At 58.6% G+C, this 16814-nt stretch overlaps 2 protein-coding genes across 14 annotated transcripts in view; one reads left to right on the top strand and one right to left on the bottom strand.

Annotated features, from left to right (window-relative positions):
• Window positions 1-11743, top strand: part of MFAP2 (microfibril associated protein 2) — a 67092-nt gene extending 55349 nt beyond the window's left edge. The window contains exons 2-10 of one of the 2 annotated variants that reach the window (XM_001099579.4): window positions 5632-5665; window positions 7946-8023; window positions 9065-9154; window positions 9354-9380; window positions 9472-9558; window positions 9723-9767; window positions 10543-10630; window positions 10880-10953; window positions 11208-11743. In XM_001099579.4, coding sequence (XP_001099579.2) covers window positions 5632-5665; window positions 7946-8023; window positions 9065-9154; window positions 9354-9380; window positions 9472-9558; window positions 9723-9767; window positions 10543-10630; window positions 10880-10953; window positions 11208-11311 — 627 coding nt within the window. In that variant the 3' untranslated portion in view covers window positions 11312-11743. Of the gene's footprint in view, window positions 1-5603; window positions 5666-7866; window positions 8024-9064; window positions 9155-9353; window positions 9381-9471; window positions 9559-9722; window positions 9768-10542; window positions 10631-10879; window positions 10954-11207 lie in introns of those variants that run through there. The other variant, XM_028839020.2, reaches the window with a different exon arrangement.
• A 1803-nt stretch (window positions 11744-13546) lies between these two features.
• The window catches only part of CROCC (ciliary rootlet coiled-coil, rootletin), a 78331-nt gene continuing 75063 nt past the window's right edge, over window positions 13547-16814 (bottom strand). For 10 of the 12 annotated variants that reach the window (XM_077972533.1, XM_077972572.1, XM_077972563.1 and 7 more), the window contains 5 exons: window positions 16552-16701; window positions 16031-16231; window positions 15717-15848; window positions 14851-15036; window positions 13547-14161 (listed from right to left, as the gene is read on the bottom strand). In XM_077972533.1, the coding sequence (XP_077828659.1) occupies window positions 14075-14161; window positions 14851-15036; window positions 15717-15848; window positions 16031-16231; window positions 16552-16701 (756 nt within the window). In that variant the 3' untranslated portion in view covers window positions 13547-14074. The remainder of the gene's footprint in view (window positions 14162-14850; window positions 15037-15716; window positions 15849-16030; window positions 16232-16551; window positions 16702-16814) is intronic. The other 2 variants (XM_077972578.1, XM_077972537.1) reach the window with 1 other exon arrangement.

The raw sequence follows: 16814 nt of genomic DNA on the forward strand, positions 1-16814 counted from the left end.
TGCCGTGCCTGTCTCGTACCTGGCACCATAGACCCTCCCACCTGTGCAGGAGGAAATGCACGTACCCCCGGGTGCCCAGCTGGCAGCCCCTGCATGTGTCTGCCCCTGGAACCCCCCTGGGGGGTTGGTTTTTCAGCCTGACAAGCCCCTGGAACCCCCTGGTTTTTCAGGCTCCATTGGCCAACTCCCCTCTCTGGGCCTCTGGTACTCATCTCACAGTAATAATGTTTCCTGTGTCCAGCATGTGCCTGGATATTCCGTTTAGCTTTTTTTTTCTGGTCTTGAGATGGAGTCTTGCTGTGTCACCCAGGCTGGAGTACAGTGGCATGATCTCTGCTCACTGCAACCTCCGCCTCCTAGGTTCAAGCGATTCTCCTGCCTCAGCCTCCCAAGTAGCTGGGATTACAGGCGTGTGCCACCACGCCTGGCTAAATGTTGTATTTTTAGTAGAGACGGTTTCCTCGTGTTGACCAGGCTGGTCTCGAACTCCTGACCTCAGGTGATCTGCCCATCTTGGCCTCCCAAAGTGCTGGGATTACAGGCGTGAGCCACTGCGCTTGGCCCCGTTTAGCATTTTACACACGTTGTCATGTCATCCTTCCAACAAGTGGGCTACTATTCCCATTTTACAGATGAGGAAACCAGGGCTTAGAGTTTGCACAAGTAGTCAGAGTGGGGCTGGATAGCTTTGACTCCAGCTTTGATGTTCCTAACCCTCCTACCCTCCTTTAGAGGACAAGGAGATGTGGGCTTGCCTGGGAGGCATTTGCTAGGGGACAGTTCCCTCTCTCCCACCTTTCCCCCTCCCCGTCCCACCCCAACATCCTGGGACATGTTTGTGGGCAGTTCCTCCCTCAGATGAAATCCAGGCTCAGAGCCCACATCTCCCAGCCAGAACCACGTGCATCATCCCTGAGGGAAGGGTGGGTGCCTCTGAGCTCATCTCACCAGCGGGCCCCTGGCCAAGCCCCTCTGCTCTAGAGAGGCAGCTTGGCCGTCTGGCTCATCTGGGCAGGGGAGAACAGGAAGGACTGGCTGTTTCCTGCCTTCCAAAAGCCCTGGCCAACCTCATTCCTGGAACCCCTGGTGCTATCCCCAGGCCTGCCAGAGTAGGGGCTGAGAAAACGTTGAATCATGCTGGGGAGAAGGGATGTGGGTGTGAGGATGTAACTCCTGCCAGGAGGCACATCATGGTGGACCTCTGCTCCGGGCACAGCAACGGTTCAGGGTGGCAGATGCTGTTTCAGAGGAAGCCACAGAGAGGCCTGGGTTCAAATACCTCCTCTACCCTTAGCTGATTATTCATGAATCTATTGGACAGGTATGTGCCAGGCACCAGGACTAACTCAACAAACTGAATAAAACGGGACAAAAACATGGTCTCACCCTGCAAGCAGTTCACCATCCAGCATGAAAGCCTGGCAGGGAAAGAGCACATGTCCAAGGACATAGTGGGAGCACAGCAACCACAGCCCCATCCCCTCCCCTGCCCAAAGAAACAGCCAGGGGAATGGGTAGAAGCAGCAGAAAGGACCTGGGAGCCAGGACACGAGTTGGCAGCTTTAGCCCCTCAGTCTCCCAGTTTTTCTTTCTTTCTTTCTTTTTTTTTAGACAAGGTCTTGCTCTGTTGCCCAGGCTGGAGTGCAGTGGTGCAATCATGGCTCACTGCAGCCTCCACCTCCCCAGGCTCAGGTGATCCTCCTACCTCAACCTCCTGAGTAGCGGGGACTATAGGCAGGCGCCACCACACCCAGCTAATTTTTGTATTTTTTGTAGAGATGGGGTTTTGCCATGCTGTCCAGGCTGGTCTCAAACCCCTGGGCTCAAGCGGTCCGCCCGCCTCGGTCTCCTAAACTGCTGAGATTACAGGTGTGCGTCACCACGCCCAGCCTCCTTCTTTTTTTCGAGGGTAAGGGACAGCATTTCTACTGAGCGATTTCCTCTCTTTTGCCAGTGGGATTGCTCCTGGCAGCAGTGGGGTCTAAGGGCAGGCAGACGGCTGGGCTGGCCTGAGGGCCCACCTCTCTCCAGGTCACAAAAGTCTCTGCGGCATTGCAATAGACACTGGGGGACAGGGCATGGTCATTCTTCAACAAAGCAATCCTGGGGAATGAAGGAGGCGCAGGACATATTGAGTCCCTTCCTGAGACTCAGAGTCTAAGGGAAGTGGGGGAATGACTAGGGGTGAAGAGATCACACGGCAAGGGTCTCAGTCAGGGACCATCCTCATCTCCTCCCAGCCCGCAGCCCCTACATCTCCCAGCCCGCAAAACCCCCTGCTCCTGGGCAGGACTAGGCTGCCCCAGAGGCAGAGGATCTGCATTCCCAGCCAGTCTCTCTGGGAAGAGTTTAGAGTACAGTTCACTCATTCATTCCACAAATGTTTGCTGAACTGCTGCTCGGAGCCAGGCTCTGAGCCTAATCAGCAAAACTGAAGATAAGCAAAAACAGGCCTCAGTCCCGGCCTTCACGGGGCAAGATGACAGTCGCATCGGGAAGAGGGACAGGGCTCAGATGGTCACAGATAGGCCAACAAGAGAGCTGCAAGCAGTAAAGCTAGAAAGCACAAAAAAAGGAAAAAGGGAAGGCCCCTCTGAGGAAGGGAGGGTTTGATCTGTGACCCCACGGAGGAGACCTCAGCCAGAGCTCGGGAGGAAGAAACGCCCCAGTCTGGGAAGGAGAGGGATTTGGGAGAAAGCCCCCAAAGGCCGGTGGCTAGAGGAGGAAGAGGAGGCAGAGCCAGGCTGCCATAAAGGGCAGGGGTCCTGGAGGCCACAGGGGAGTTGAGCCCCCAACCTGAGTGAAAGGCGTTCAGTAGAAGCGGCCATGATCTGCAGGGGTGAGGGAGGCAGGACCCACGTGGGAGAGCCCGGAGTGGAGGCTATTGCAGAGCCCAGGCAAATGATGGTGGTGTCAACTAAAGAAGAAATCAGCCTTTTGACCAGGCCCAGTGGCTCACGCCTGTAATTCCAGCACTTCGGGAGGCCGAAGTGGGTGGATCAACTGAGGTCAGGAGTACAAGACAAGCCTGGACAACATGGTGAAGCCTCATCTCTATTAGAAATACAAAAAAAAAAAAAAAAAAAAAAAAAAGGCACGGTGGTGGGTGCCTGTAGTCCCAGCTACTCCGGAGGCTGAGGCATGAGACTCACTCAAACCTGGGAGGCAGAGGTTGCAGTGAGTCGAGGACGCGCCACTGCACTCCAGCCTGAGAGGCAGCAAGACCCTGTCTCAAAAAAATAAAATAAAATAAAATTCCACCTTTTGGCCAGGCACAGTGGCTCATGACTGTAACCCCAGCACTTTGGGAACCCAAGGCAGGTGGATCAGCTAAGGTCAGGAACCTGGCCAACATGGTGAAACCCTGTCTCTACTTAAAAAAAAAAAAATGCAAAAGTAGCCTGGCATGGTGGCATGCGCCTGTAATCCCAGCTACTTGGGAGGCTGAGGTGGGAGAATCCCTTCAACCTGGGAAGTGGCGGTTACAGTGAGCCAAGGTCACGCCACTGCACTCCAGCCTGGGCAACAGAGTGAAACTCCATTTAAAAAAAAAAAAAAAAGAAAATCAGCCGCTGAAAAAATTAAAGTTACTTTTATTGAGTCTTACTGAGGACTGCACCCTGGGAGAGCGTTTCAGAGAGTCTCTGTCAGACTGCTCCAAAGCAGCATTTCAGCCCACACTTTAGATACAGAGGTAGGTGGTTCTGCATGTACTCAGAAGTTATGGTCAGGCACGGTGGCTCACATCTGTAATCCCAGCACTTTTGGAGGCTGAGGCGGGTGGATTGCTTGAGCTCAGGAGTTCGAGACCAGACTGGGCAACATGGCAAAAGCCCTTCTCTACAAAAAAAAAAAAAAAAAAAAATTAGCCGAGCATGGTGGCTCTTGCCTGTAGTCCCAGCTACTTAGGAGGCTGAGGTGGAAGGATCACTTGAGCCCAAGAGGTGAGCTGTGATGGTGCCACTGCACTCCAGCCTGGATGATAGAGCGAGACCCGGTTTCATTAAAAAAAAAAAAAAGAAGGCCGGGCGCGGTGGCTCAAGCCTGTAATCCCAGCACTTTGGGAGGCCGAGATGGGCGGATCACGAGGTCAGGAGATCGAGAGACGATCCCGGCTAACACAGTGAAACCCCGTCTCTACTAAAAAATACAAAAAAATAGCCGGGCGAGGTGGCGGGCGCCTGTAGTCCCAGCTACTCGGGAGGCTGAGGCAGGAGAATGGCGTAAACCCGGGAGGCGGAGCTTGCAGTGAGCTGAGATCCGGCCACTGCACTCCAGCCTGGGTGACGGAGCAAGACTCCGTCTCAAAAAAAAAAAAAAGAAGAAAAAAGTTACATCAAATGTCTTCAGAAGCTACACTAGAGCAAATCTCACCAAAGTTTGGGTTCCAGGATGTACCTAGTTATATAGATTATAGAGGCATAATCATCGGTCCTGTCAGGTGCTATCTTACGTACAGGAAAAGGCACAGCCAGGATCATTGAACTTACCTTTCCTAACAATGCAGTGATTCAAGCAAGAGGCGTGGGAGCCTGTGTTCTGCCCTGCCTGCCACCTTCAAGGCATCCTTCCGTCACGCTGCCGCTGGCCACTGAGTCAGGGCTTTGTCAGCTTCTGACAAGCAGAAAGAACAAATGTGGTTTCTTGGGATTGCAACTTGGTCTCACAGTGGCTTAGGCCAGGGAGGGAGCAGTGGACAGAGTCACAAAAGAAATTTTTAGTAGCATTCACAGGTGGGTACTGGATTAGATGCAGGGCTAAGGGTAGGGGAGGAAGCCTGGGTAATGGAAGGCTGGGGGGCCAATGGAGTACTGGGAACCCTGGAAGGCCAGGTCTTGAAGGCCAGGTCTTGGGGAGAGCTAGGAGGTTGTGAATTTGGACTTGGATGCTTGTTGAAGTTGATGCACCTTGGGGACATTTGTGGGACACACAGATAGGGTCAGGGCTGAAAAAAGTGCTGGTTATGACCTGGGTCAGGGAATCTTGCCTGTAATCCCAGCAACCCAGGAGGATGAGACAGGAGGAACTCTTGAGGCCAAAATTTCGAGGCCAGAAGTTCGAGACGAGCATGGGCAACACAGCAAGACCTTGTCTCTAGAAAAGGAAAGAAAGAACGGCTGGTTGTGGAAGCCAGCCATGGCCCAGAGCTCAGCAGTGTAGGAGGAGATGGTGCGGGCCTGGGAAAGGCAGCAGGCTCAGCTGGAGAGGCAGAAGGAAAACCAAGGCAGGAGGGTGTCCTGTAAGCTGGGAGAAGGCAGAGTGCGAGCGAGGCTTACTTTCTGGCTGAGGGGCCTATGGTGAGTCACTTTGGGAAGCTTGGTTTTCTCCTCTGTGAAATGGGCTACACACCCACCCTTGCTCACCTCACCCACCTCACCCCCCTCACCCCGTCGACGTCGAGTGAGGAGCAGCTGTGAGAAGGAGGAAGCTTTGCACGGACGTGAGGACGGCTCCGGGCGCCTCTCCCCCGGGGACACCCCCGAGGAGATGGAACCCCGAGGGCACGGCGTGGCGGTCTGTGCGGGCCGCTCGCGTTAGGACCCAGAGGCTCTGGGGCTGGAGGGCGGGCGCCAGCCCCGTCGGGGGCCCGGAGGGGGACTCGGAGCGGGCCAAGGGGCGGCTCCGGCGGGCGGACTCGGAGCGGGCGGCGGAGTGACCCGGACAGGTAGGCGCGGGCCTGGCGCTTGGGGGCCCCGGGGGGCGGTCAGGGGCGTCGGCGGGTCCCGCGGCGCGGGGACGGGGGTGCCAGGCTCTCCGGGTCCCCGATCCTGGGGCGACCGCGGAGGTCCTGAACCCAGCGCCTTCAGAGCGGACGCCAGGGGGGCACCTGGAAAGTTTGGGGTTGCTCTGCAGAGAAAACGTGAATTGGGAAGGGCGGGGAGCCCGAGTTTGGGGGGAGCCAGAGGTGGGGGCGTCGGGGGATGGGACATCTTTTGTTCTCCCAGGGAGGTTGGAATGTGGCGGGTGGGGTGGGGGGCCCCGGTGGGAATGGCCGAGACAGAGACGCAGAGAGACAAAGAGAGATCAGAGACGGGAGCGCGAGGGCGCGCGGAAGCTGACTGTTCCCAGCTGTGCGGCGCTGCAGCATCTGGGTTCCCCCCGCCGGGACCCCTCCCCGCTAGCTTGGCTCTGGAGCGGGCAGAGCCCTCCGTCTGAGGTCTGAGCCAGCGTCGGGGCCCCCTGTCCCCCTCCTCCCAGGACGCAGGGGAGTCGGGGTTGGGGGAGGCCGCAGCTGTGGAAGAGGCCAGAGGTGGGGGTGGGGCAGCCTCCCGGGCAGGTCCTGGCCTCCCGCACGCCCCAAAACCCCTTGGTCTAGAAGTGCTTGGAGATGTAGTCCCCTGGGAGGAGCCCATGAACTCCACACTGACTTCCCTCTTTCCTGTCTACCCGCTAGCCCGTGGGCCTCCCTCCCCTAGTAAGCCTGGGTTTGGGGGCCAGTCCTAGGGAAGAAGACTCCACGCAGGGGACCAACAGGCATCCCCCAACACCTTGCAGCCCCTCATGCCCCAATTCAGCGCCTTCTGCTGAGCAGCGGGGGCTCCGACCGGCCTGACCGATGGGGAGAGGGACGACGATGGGAAGAGGGGCGACGGTGGGGAGAGGGGCGACGAAGGCTCTGGGGTCTTTTCATCCTCCTTCCATGAGGAGGTCAAGGGTTTTCAGAATGGGGTGTGGGGAGTCAGCTATCCCTCACCTCTGGGGCAGCTTGGTCCTGAGCCTCGTCTCCCCGCTCCCAATCCACCTCAGTGAGGTGCCCAAAACGCATGAGAGGGCCGGGTGTCAGGGAGGCCTCAGGATTCAGAGGAAGGAGGGAAAGACCCCATGCTTTCTCCCCTTTCCCTCCCCTCCCCCTGGATTCCCAGTGGGGAAAATAGAGCAAAGTTGGGGTTTCCAGCTAGCTTTCTGGAAAGACTTCCTGGGATGCAGCCGGGAGGGGCCCTCCTGGAGAATGGACCCCACCCTCGCAGCCCTCCCTACAGAAGGCTGAGGGACCTGAGGTGGCCCTCCACGGAGCTGGGGCTGGACGTGGGGAACCGGAGGCTTCCCCAAGTCCCACCGAGTGGCCAGGACTGGAGGCTGGGCTCTTGAATGTCAGGATCCTAATGAAAGCCATGACCCGGTGCCCTCTCCTTCCAAATGACACACATACTTGCCTACAATGTCAGGGGGTGCGGAACCCCCAGGCCGGGTGATGTCACGGCCCCTTCAGTGCTGCCGTTCTGGAATCCAGAGGAGTCCCCTCAGACTTCACTCTAGTGTTTCCTGCTGCTGCAAATAGCCCAGGTCTCGTGAGCCTGTGATGAACACAGCCAGGTCTTTCCAGGCCTGGAGGCCTGGCAGGAGAGGAGTCTTCTGGGCGCTGGGAGCCCTGCCCGGCCTGGCCGCTGTGGGGGCCCGGCAGGCCCATGTGTATGTGGTTTTCTGCTGAGCAGGATGCTCAGGGCCCAGGGGCTAATTGGGAGCAGGTGGTGGGCTTGGCAGAAGCTGCCGAGTCCAGGCGGTGATGCCGGTTGGCCACGGCTGGGGTCCCAAGGATGGGCCTGGTTCAGCGATTCATGCAGTCAGTGCCTTGGACACCCGGGGAGGCACTGGGCCAGAGGGCTGAGCATGGGTGTGGGTGAGGACAGAATGGCCCGGGCTGGGAGCACGTTAGGAATGTCCCCTTAGTGAGCAGGGCAGGGTCCACCCTTCCCTGACTGTGTCTAGTACACACATGACACGGGGTGTGCTTGTCAGGATCAGCCCTGGAGCTGGGTTGGAGGCCTTGTTCCTTGTGACCTGAACACCTGGGCGGACCAGCAGGGACTGGGATGTCCCTCCACTCCAGCCCTCCCATGCCTGGCTTCTGGGTGCCACCTTCTCCAGGGTGAAATCAGGGGATCAAAGGTCAGCTCTGCTGTCCTGGGTGCAGCCCTGGGTAGACCTCCCACCGGTCTTTCCCCAGCTGTCCTCTCTGACACCACTCCGGCCTGCCTCTTCGTTGCCATGAGAGCTGCCTACCTCTTCCTGCTATTCCTGCCTGGTAAGTGGCTCCTGGGGCAGAGGGTAGCTCCCCTTATGTGGGGGTGGAGAGTAGGGTTAGTAGGGGGGATTAGCAGTGAGCCTTTGTCATGACTTATGGCCAGAACTCAGCTCCCCAGCTCCCAGGGCCTCCTGCCTGCTTGGACCACAGACTGGACCGGCCAACACTGGCAGCATCTGGAGGCAGCTCCCGGCCCTTCCCCCAGCCCTCCACAGCAGCAGGCAGGCAGGGCTCTGGAGGGCATGTCCCAGGCACAAGGACTCCGTGGCACAAGGCACAACGCCCCTCTGGGAGCCGATGTGAGGTGGAGGTGCAGGGGCACCCAAGGCAGGGAGTCCGGACGCTTGGGTTCTAGATCCATTCAGGGCCCTTCAGCTCTATACAGTCTCGACCTTGGGGGGGGTCCGTACTGGCCAAATGAGGAGAATCAATGAGGACCACAAAAGTCCTAGCAGGGCCAAGATTCATTCATTCAGCTGTGATGTGTTGAGTCCCTACAACGTGCCAAGTGCTGGGCTAGGCCCTGGGGATTCAGCGATGAACCAGGCAGACACATCGTTGCTCCTCATCATGCGGCCAGTCCAGGGAAGGAGGACAAACAGGAAACAAGCAGATGTGAGAAACGCCAGCATGTGCTGAGTGCTGGACGGAAATCAGCAGGAGGGCCGGTGGGCTGGGGGTGGGGCGGCCTCTCGTGAGGCTGAAATTCCAGGGAAGACCTGAAGCAGCTGAGCAGGCCTCACAGGCCCAGGGAGCATCAGGTGCAAAGGCTCTGAGGGAGGCAGGAGCATGTGGAGTCCCAGGAACAGCCAGGAGGCCAGCAACAGGAAGGGGCAGGATGAGGTCAGGGAGGTGACCACGACCAGGGTGGGGAAGCGTCTTTACCATCGAAGAAGAGTTTGGATCCTCTAGGAATCTGCTTGTAGGGTCCTAGGTTCTTACAGACCTGCCCTTGTGACCCCCGCCTCACCTCCCCAGAAGCGCCTCAGGCCCCCGTTGCCCCTCCCTGTGGGGTATCCCACATGCTTTGCCTCCCCACAGCAGGCTTGCTGGCTCAGGGCCAGTACGACCTGGACCCGCTGCCGCCGTTCCCTGACCACGTCCAGTACACCCACTATAGCGACCAGATCGGTAAGGGCCTTCCACCCCCAGCCCTGCCGGGTCACGGAGGCCTGGCTGCTCAGATGTGCATGGCTCAGCCAGGGACCGCACTGGACAGGCTGATGGGAACTCTGGGGGTTGGTCCCTGGCTCAGCGGGGACCTCGTTTGCCCCTGGGGCTAGGGGAGTAGCCTGACTCCCACCAATTCCACTTTCATCTTTGTTTGCAGACAACCCAGACTACTATGATTATCAAGGTAACGGCTGGGGGTAGGCGGGCAGCTGGGGTGGGGAGAACCCCTGGGAGGGGTAGAGGGAGTAGACCCCCTTATCCTCCCCTGGCTGCAGAGGTGACTCCTCGGCCCTCCGAGGAACAGTTCCAGTTCCAGTCCCAGCAGCAAGTCCAACAGGAAGTCATCCCAGCCCCAACCCCAGGTAGGCGCCAGACCCTGCTCCCACCCCTGCCCCAGCTCCTGCCTCACCCCTCCCCACTCTGTCCACCCTGGGAGTGGGGGTCTGCCAGGGCTAGGAGAGGTGACTCCCCTTGCCCTGAAGATACCCCTCCCAGTGATGTCTGCCTACCTCTGTCTCGACACCAGAACCAGAAAATGCGGAGGCGGAGCCCACAGAGCCTGGGCCTCTTGGTAAGGGCTTTCTTGACAGCCAGAGAAATGGAGGCACGGCCTGAAGTTGGGGTGGAGTAGGGGGCGGTGCTGGTGGGCTGGAGGTCTTTGTCCCTTGCCCATGTGGGCTGTTGGCAGTAATGTGGGCAGTATGACTGCTGTAGGCTGGCATCCCCAGGCCCCCCTAGGCAGCTCCAGGAGGTCCCACCACTCCCCAGCGTGCCTGACTGGAGGCTAAATTGGCAGCCTAGGAAGGCCCCTGTCCTCACAGTTACTGGGAGGGGCAGGGAGTGTGCTGGGGACTTCCTGTCAGCCAGAGAGACTGGGTGGTGCCCATGTGGAGGCGAGGAAGGGCCAGGGAGCGCAGGCTGGCTGAGCGGTGCCCCTCCGGCTGCCCCAGCTGACAGCTTGAAAGAACAAGGTGTGTGTGTGCGAGAGAATCCGTGTGCTTACCCTCGTGTGGGTTGGTGTGTGTGTTCCTATGTGGGCTTCTGTGAGCGTGGGCAGATCTGCTTGGAAGTTGGTATGGGCTTTTGTGATGATGCATGGGTGGGTGGGAATTTCTGTTGAACTTAGGCTTCTATAGTAAGTGTGGTTGTGAGTTGATACATGAATATTACAGCCCTGGTAAGTCTGACAGTGCTGCACGTGTCTACGTGGGCATGGGTAGGTATGGGTGTCTGCACAGGGCCTGAGGGTACAGGGGGGACTAGGCCCTGCGAGCCAGCCTCAGGTGGGTGAGGCTGGGGGCTGCCCCCCAACTCTGGGCTCCTAGTCTGACCCCACCTGTCACCAGACTGCCGTGAGGAACAGTACCCGTGCACCCGCCTCTACTCCATACACAAGCCGTGCAAACAGTGTATCAACGAGGTCTGCTTCTACAGGTGAGCACAGGTGGGCAGCTGTCGGGAAGACTCCGGAGTTTGGGGGGCTAGAGGGCACACGGGACAGCTCTGGCCAGCCAAGGTGGGAGTTGGAGGAAAGATAGTGAGTCCTGAAGTTGAGCTCAGTTCTGTGGTTGAGCCTGGGCCAGGGACCTCCACTCCTGGACTCCAATGCCGGGTTCTGTCTGGGCTATCCCAGTGGGGTTGGGTGGAAGTGGGGCTGAGACCTCCCTTGCCCTGTCCCTGCAGCCTCCGCCGTGTGTACGTCGTTAACAAGGAGATCTGTGTCCGTACAGTGTGTGCCCACGAGGAGCTCCTCCGAGGTAGGAAGGCCTCCTCCCCAAGACCTCCCCTACCCCCAGGTCCACTTCATTATCTGGCTACCTAGTCACCCACCTGATGTTTATTCAACACGTATTATCCACCAGGCCCACTTCCAGGACACCCTGAGCTCCCCTCCCTGAGGGGAGGTGAGCTGTTTCATCCTCAAAACACTCCTATCACCAGAGTTGGGGGAGGGACAGCGGTTCTAATCTCCCAGCTCCACCCTGACCCCCCTCCTTCCTGCCCCTAATAGCTGACCTGTGTCGGGACAAGTTCTCCAAATGTGGCGTGATGGCCAGCAGCGGCCTGTGCCAATCCGTGGCGGCCTCCTGTGCCAGGAGCTGTGGGGGCTGCTAGGGTGGTGCTGGCATCCGGAGTTCTGGCCCTTCTGGGATCTGGGGCCCTCGGGCCCTGCCTGACCTGGTGCTTTTTCCCCCATCCCCATGTTCCTTTTATTCTGTAAAAAGTTAGTGGACTGCAGCCCTGGGGGTTGCAGGCTGCGGTGCCTCAGGCCACTCCTTCAGCCTGTGGCCACCTCTGGGGCATGATGGGGGCTCCCCACTGCCTAGTCTCTGCCCCTCAGGTTGGGGGGCATCCCAGGCCTCTCTGTGGGACCTTGGCCCCTGACGGGCCTTCTCAGCCCCTTTTGAGGACAGACAGTCCCCCCTTCACAGTCCCCTGAGGTAGGCTACGTCCCCCCACCCCAGCTGGTCTGCTTGGATTTCCTACAGCCCCCCTGGGCATGGACCACCTTTATTTTATACAAAATTAAAAACAGTTTTTACAAAAGATCGAGTCACTTTTTCGGTGGAGAGCACAGAGGGGCCAGCCAAGTGCCCCCAACGCAGACTGTCCTGAGAGGCTCCCCACCCCTTGGAGTGAACGGTCTGCTCAGGTGCCCTGTGCTTCTGCAGTCCCAGCCCCACCTCCTCACCCACCGGCTCCAGTTCTGCCCTGCCCAGAACACTGCGTCATGACAGTGTACGTGCGCACGCGTGTTGCAGGAATTGCATGGGAGATGGAAGGCTTCAGGGACACAGCTTTCTCATGATCAGGGCTGCTTGGTGAGGACATGAGTTCCCATCACCAGAGGGACACAGTGAAGATGGGAGGCTGCCCATGGGGTTGGAGGGCATGGGATCAAGGCAGGCGGACTGACATCCAAGGCCTTTGAGAAGTTGGGGAGATGGGTGCCATTAAAAGAACAAAAACGGCAGGGTGCAGGGGCTTACACCTGTAATCCCAGCACTCAGGGAGGCCGAGGCGGGCCGATCACTTGAGGCCAGGAGTTCGAGACCAGCCTGGCCAACGTGGTGAAACCCTGTCTCTAGTAAAAATACAAAAAAAATCAGCCAGGCGTGGTGGCGTGCGCCTGTAAACCCAGCTGCTCAGGAGGCTGAGGCACAAGAATTGCTTCAACCTGGGAGGCGGAGGTTGCAGTGAGCCAAGATCGCGCCACTGCACTCCAGCCTGGGCAGAGCAAGACTGTCTCAAAGAAAAAAAGAGGGCAAAAACGAGCAAGCCATTATAATTGTAACACCTCCCTCTGACCAGCACGTGGGGCCTGGGCTCTGCGTGAAGGCTCGAACACTCCTTAACTCTGAACAGGCATATGTGGTGGATGTAATTCATATCCCCCTCTTAGAGACAGGAAAACTAAGCCCAGAGACATGAAGTAACCCACCCAAGGGTCCCACCCACGGGTCCACAGCTGTCAGCGGCAGTGCTGTGGCCAAATCGGGCAGCTGGACTCCAGCAGATGAGGATGAGTGTTAATTTCTCCTTCAGACACTGATTGAGCACCTCCTATGTGAACTTCCCCAGTCGCCCTATGCGGTAGGTTCCCATTTTACAAATGAGCAAATTGAGGCTTTAAGAGGTTAAGCAGGCTGGGCGTGGTGGCTCATGCCTGTAATCCCAGCACTTTGGGAGGCCAAGGCAGGCGGATCACCTGAGGTCTAGAGTTTGAGACCATCCTGATCAACATGGTGAAACCCTGTCTCTACTTAAAAAAAAAAAAAAAAAAATACAAAAATTAGCTGGGCATGGTGGCGGGCACCTGTAATCCCAGCTACTCAGGAGGCTGTGGCAGGAGGATCACTTGAACCCGGGAGGCGGAGGTTGCAGTGAGCTGAGATCATGCCATTGCACTCCAGCCTGGGCGACAGCTTTGCTCAGGATCACCCAGCGGAGCCAGGCATGTTCACACCCAAACCTGCACTTGTTTGCCATGCTGCCTGGAAGGCCTGTCACTGTCCCGAGGGTGGGCTTGGATCTAAGGAGGGGCCAGAGAAAGGGGCAAGAAAGCACAGACTGGAAAGAGTCGAGCTGCCCAGGCTTGGCCCAGTCCCAGGCTTCAACAGCCCCAATCTGTTCTATGCGCCGGGTGACTCAGGACCCCAGAGGCCTCCCCATCTGACATCCTGTGAGGCTGGCAAGTTCCCTTCCCAACACAGGCCTCTCTGCCTCTCCCTGCCACCTCCCCAAGCACCCCTCCCTACAGGGCCCCATCCCTCTTGCCCCAGACCCCACCTGTCTCCCCCCGACCCCATCTCCTCCAATCGTCTAGAAGAGGGACACATCTGTACAAACTTTTTAGAAAAGGAGGTCTTGTTACAAAAAACAGTTCTGAACAGTTAACATTATAAAAAGGTATAAAAATACAGGGACTCTGAGCACTCTGAGGAATTTCCTGACACACACTCTCAACTAAGGCAGACAGATCCCTGGGAAGCCAGAGTCAGGGACTGGGCCTCTGACCCCTGCCCTGGGCCTGGCCCCTCTCCTCTTTCCCACGAACCCTTGCTCCAGGGCTGACCAGAGACGAGGGCTCTCCCCAACCCTGGCTACGGCTCAGCCCCTCAAGGAGGAACTTGTACTATCTACAGTGGCTCATCCTGGAAGAGGGAGGCTGGACTGAGGTGGGGCCCGCAGGCGATGCCGGGAAGCCTCGCCAGGCCTGGAGCTGGAGTACCCCTCCTCAGCACTGCCAGCGGAGCGCCTCCTCATCCCACCCTAGCTTGAGGCCCCCAAGGGATTGGGCTCTGGGGGTGGGCTGTCCAAAAGGAAGGCCCTCCCCTGTCCCGGGCATAGGGCCTTTTTCCAGATGCCAGCAGGGGCTCATTTCTCTGGGGGGCCGGAGGGTGGGGAGAAGGGTGCTGAGCTCCTTCGAAGCTCCTGCTGCAACTGTCCCTTCAGTGTGGACACCTGGGGAAAAAAGGGAAGATAAGGCCAGTCAGGTCCTCAGCCTGGCTTCAGAGAAAGGAAGGCAGCTGGGAACCCAGAGGGACACAGTGCCACGGTTTCAGGAAAGGTCTGACCTGACTGAGAGCCAGGGGCTGTCCTGCCCTTCTCATTTTGTTCCTTACGGCAGAGTCTGGCGTCTTCTGACTGTCGGCACCTTTCAGGGCAACTCCACCCCCATTCTTTATCCCCATCATCACTTGGGTGGGCGTGGCTCTAGCCCAGACCCAAGGGGTGGACATGTGACCCAGTCTCCAGCTGACAAGGCTGGCTCAGGCATGGTCAGGAAGGGGTGTGTGATCTGAGCAGGCCAGTGAGGGACAGCCCTGGGACTTCTGCTCCTGCTGTCTTCAGGGATGAGATTGCTGGGACAACCTGAGGCTGGAGCTGCTCAGGACACCTGGCCACCCAGGGAGAAGGCTGCCCTGAGCATGGAGCCAGGGGGAGCAGAGCCATGGCAGGAAGGCCTTGGGCCCAGGAGCATCCCGTGGCCCCTGGTCTGGTCTTGGCTGATACCATCGCAGAGCCAACCCCACCCTTTTCGGTTATGGGAGCCATCAACTGCCTATACCCACGAGGTCTTGACTGGGTCTCTCCTCTTCCTCCAGCCCCACACAGGATCCTGGCCCAGCCTTCCGAGGGGGCCTGCACACCTGCTCCTCCAGCCCACGCACCCTCTGGCGGTGGGCCCGCTCCCGAGCCTCCAGCGTGCGCTCAGTCTGCACCTGGGCACTGCGCAGCCGCTCCACCTCCTGCTGCAGCTCCAGATGCTGCTGCTGCTGCGCATCTACCTCCAGCTGGGCTGGGCTGTGGCTCTGCTCCAGCACCACCACCTGCGCCTGCAAAGAGGGGCTGTGGTCAGGGTTCTGGCCCAGCGTGAGTGTGTGTGTGCATGTGTGACAGGTTGTCAGGTACCTCCCTGGGACGTGGCCAGTGCAGAGGGGGAAGGCAGGAGAGATCCTTGTGTGTCTTCCATCCTGCTGGCCCTGGCAGTCAGCCTGCAAGCCCAGGGTGAGTGCACCCAATGACGCCCACTCAGGTAGGTGCGTGCGCGCACACACACACACTCACACACTCAGACGTCATACACACAGGCACAAAGGCAAGCATTTAAATCCCTACCTGGACTCACACAGGTGCATGTGTAGGTGCAAAGGCCCAACTCCCACATACATGAAAACGTCTGTACACAAACACATATTCACAATACCTAGACACGCCACACCATGCACAAGATTCATGCTCCATACACAAGAATAATCACATGGGTTCTCACACTGCCGCAAGGCCACAACATACATGAACCCACAGGCTCACGTGCAAACAAGCCTTTAGTGTCTTTTCCGTACACCTTATGGAGAACCCCTCCCTCCATAGCCCGGCTGGGTCACTGGAAGGCTCAGGGCTCCTAGAGGAGGGGGTTGTGGGCCCTGGGCTGGCTGGGCCATCAGCAACACTGGGATTGCTGAGCACTCAGACTGGGGATGAAGTTGGCGTCCCGGACTGGATGGGGTCAGACCTCCAGCTGCTGGATCTGCCTCTGCGCCTCTGCCAGCTCCAGCTCAGCTCCCGTGAGGGTGCGGTCCAGGCGGCCCTTCTCTGCGCTCAGCCGCACTGTGTCCTCGTGGCTACGAAGCTTCTCCCGCTCCACCTAGGCAGGAGAGCCAGAGGAGATCAGGATGCCAGGAGGAGCTTACTGAGGGGGCTCGGGTTCCTGAACCCCAATGGAATAACCTAACCCCACCAGAGGCAGCACACCCTGGGGATGTGCAGTGGGATCTACCACAGCTAGGCCCCAGAGGAAGTGAGGGGAGAGCCCAGGGAGCAGCCTACCTTGTCCAGCGTCCTCCTGAGGGCTACACGGTCCTTCTCCAGCCGCAGGGCTGAGCGCTCCACCTCCCGCTTCTCGGCTTCCAGCTGAGCCAGGGCGCGCTGCAGGCTGCCCAGGCGCTCTTGCAGCAGCCGCCGCTCATCTTGCAGCTTCTGGACCATGTGCAGGGCTGCAGCCTCACCCTCCTGCCGCTGCCGCAGCACCTGCAACAGAAGCCAGGCAGGCCCTGAATCCCTCTGGGCCTGAGCATACTTATCTGAAGCTTGGGGATAATGAGGCTGGCCCACTCACAGAGCAGGCGACGGTGAGGCCCACATCAGAGAATTGTCACCTGAAGCCAAACCTTTCTCTCAGAGTCTCAGTTTCTCCATCTGTATAACAGAACTATGCTCTGAATGAACCATGTTTCCTTACTGGAGGTTGCACCAGGGTTTGGGATGAGGTTGAGATGGGTGGGAACGTCCCCACCCTATCCCAGGGCCTCACAGTCTTGGGGACAGAGGGGGCACACCCTGGCCCTCACCTCCCGTAGCTGTTGTAGCTGGCCCTCGGCCTCCACCTGCTGCAGCTCCAGGTCAGCCACCTCGCCTCGCAACGTCTGCACCTGCTCGCCCAGAGAGCTGCTTTGCTTCCGTGCCTCAGATAATGCCTGCCGGGCAGCATCCAGCCGTTCCTGGGGGACAGGGGCTGATGGTGCCAGGCTGGCCTGGGAGCCCTAAGGAGTCCTCTCTATTCTGTACCTCCGGATAGGTCCACAACCCACAAAACAGGCAGTGTTCTCACCTG

Source organism: Macaca mulatta, chromosome 1 (genome assembly GCF_049350105.2).
Source record: "Macaca mulatta isolate MMU2019108-1 chromosome 1, T2T-MMU8v2.0, whole genome shotgun sequence".
Taxonomy (NCBI): domain Eukaryota; kingdom Metazoa; phylum Chordata; class Mammalia; order Primates; family Cercopithecidae; genus Macaca; species Macaca mulatta.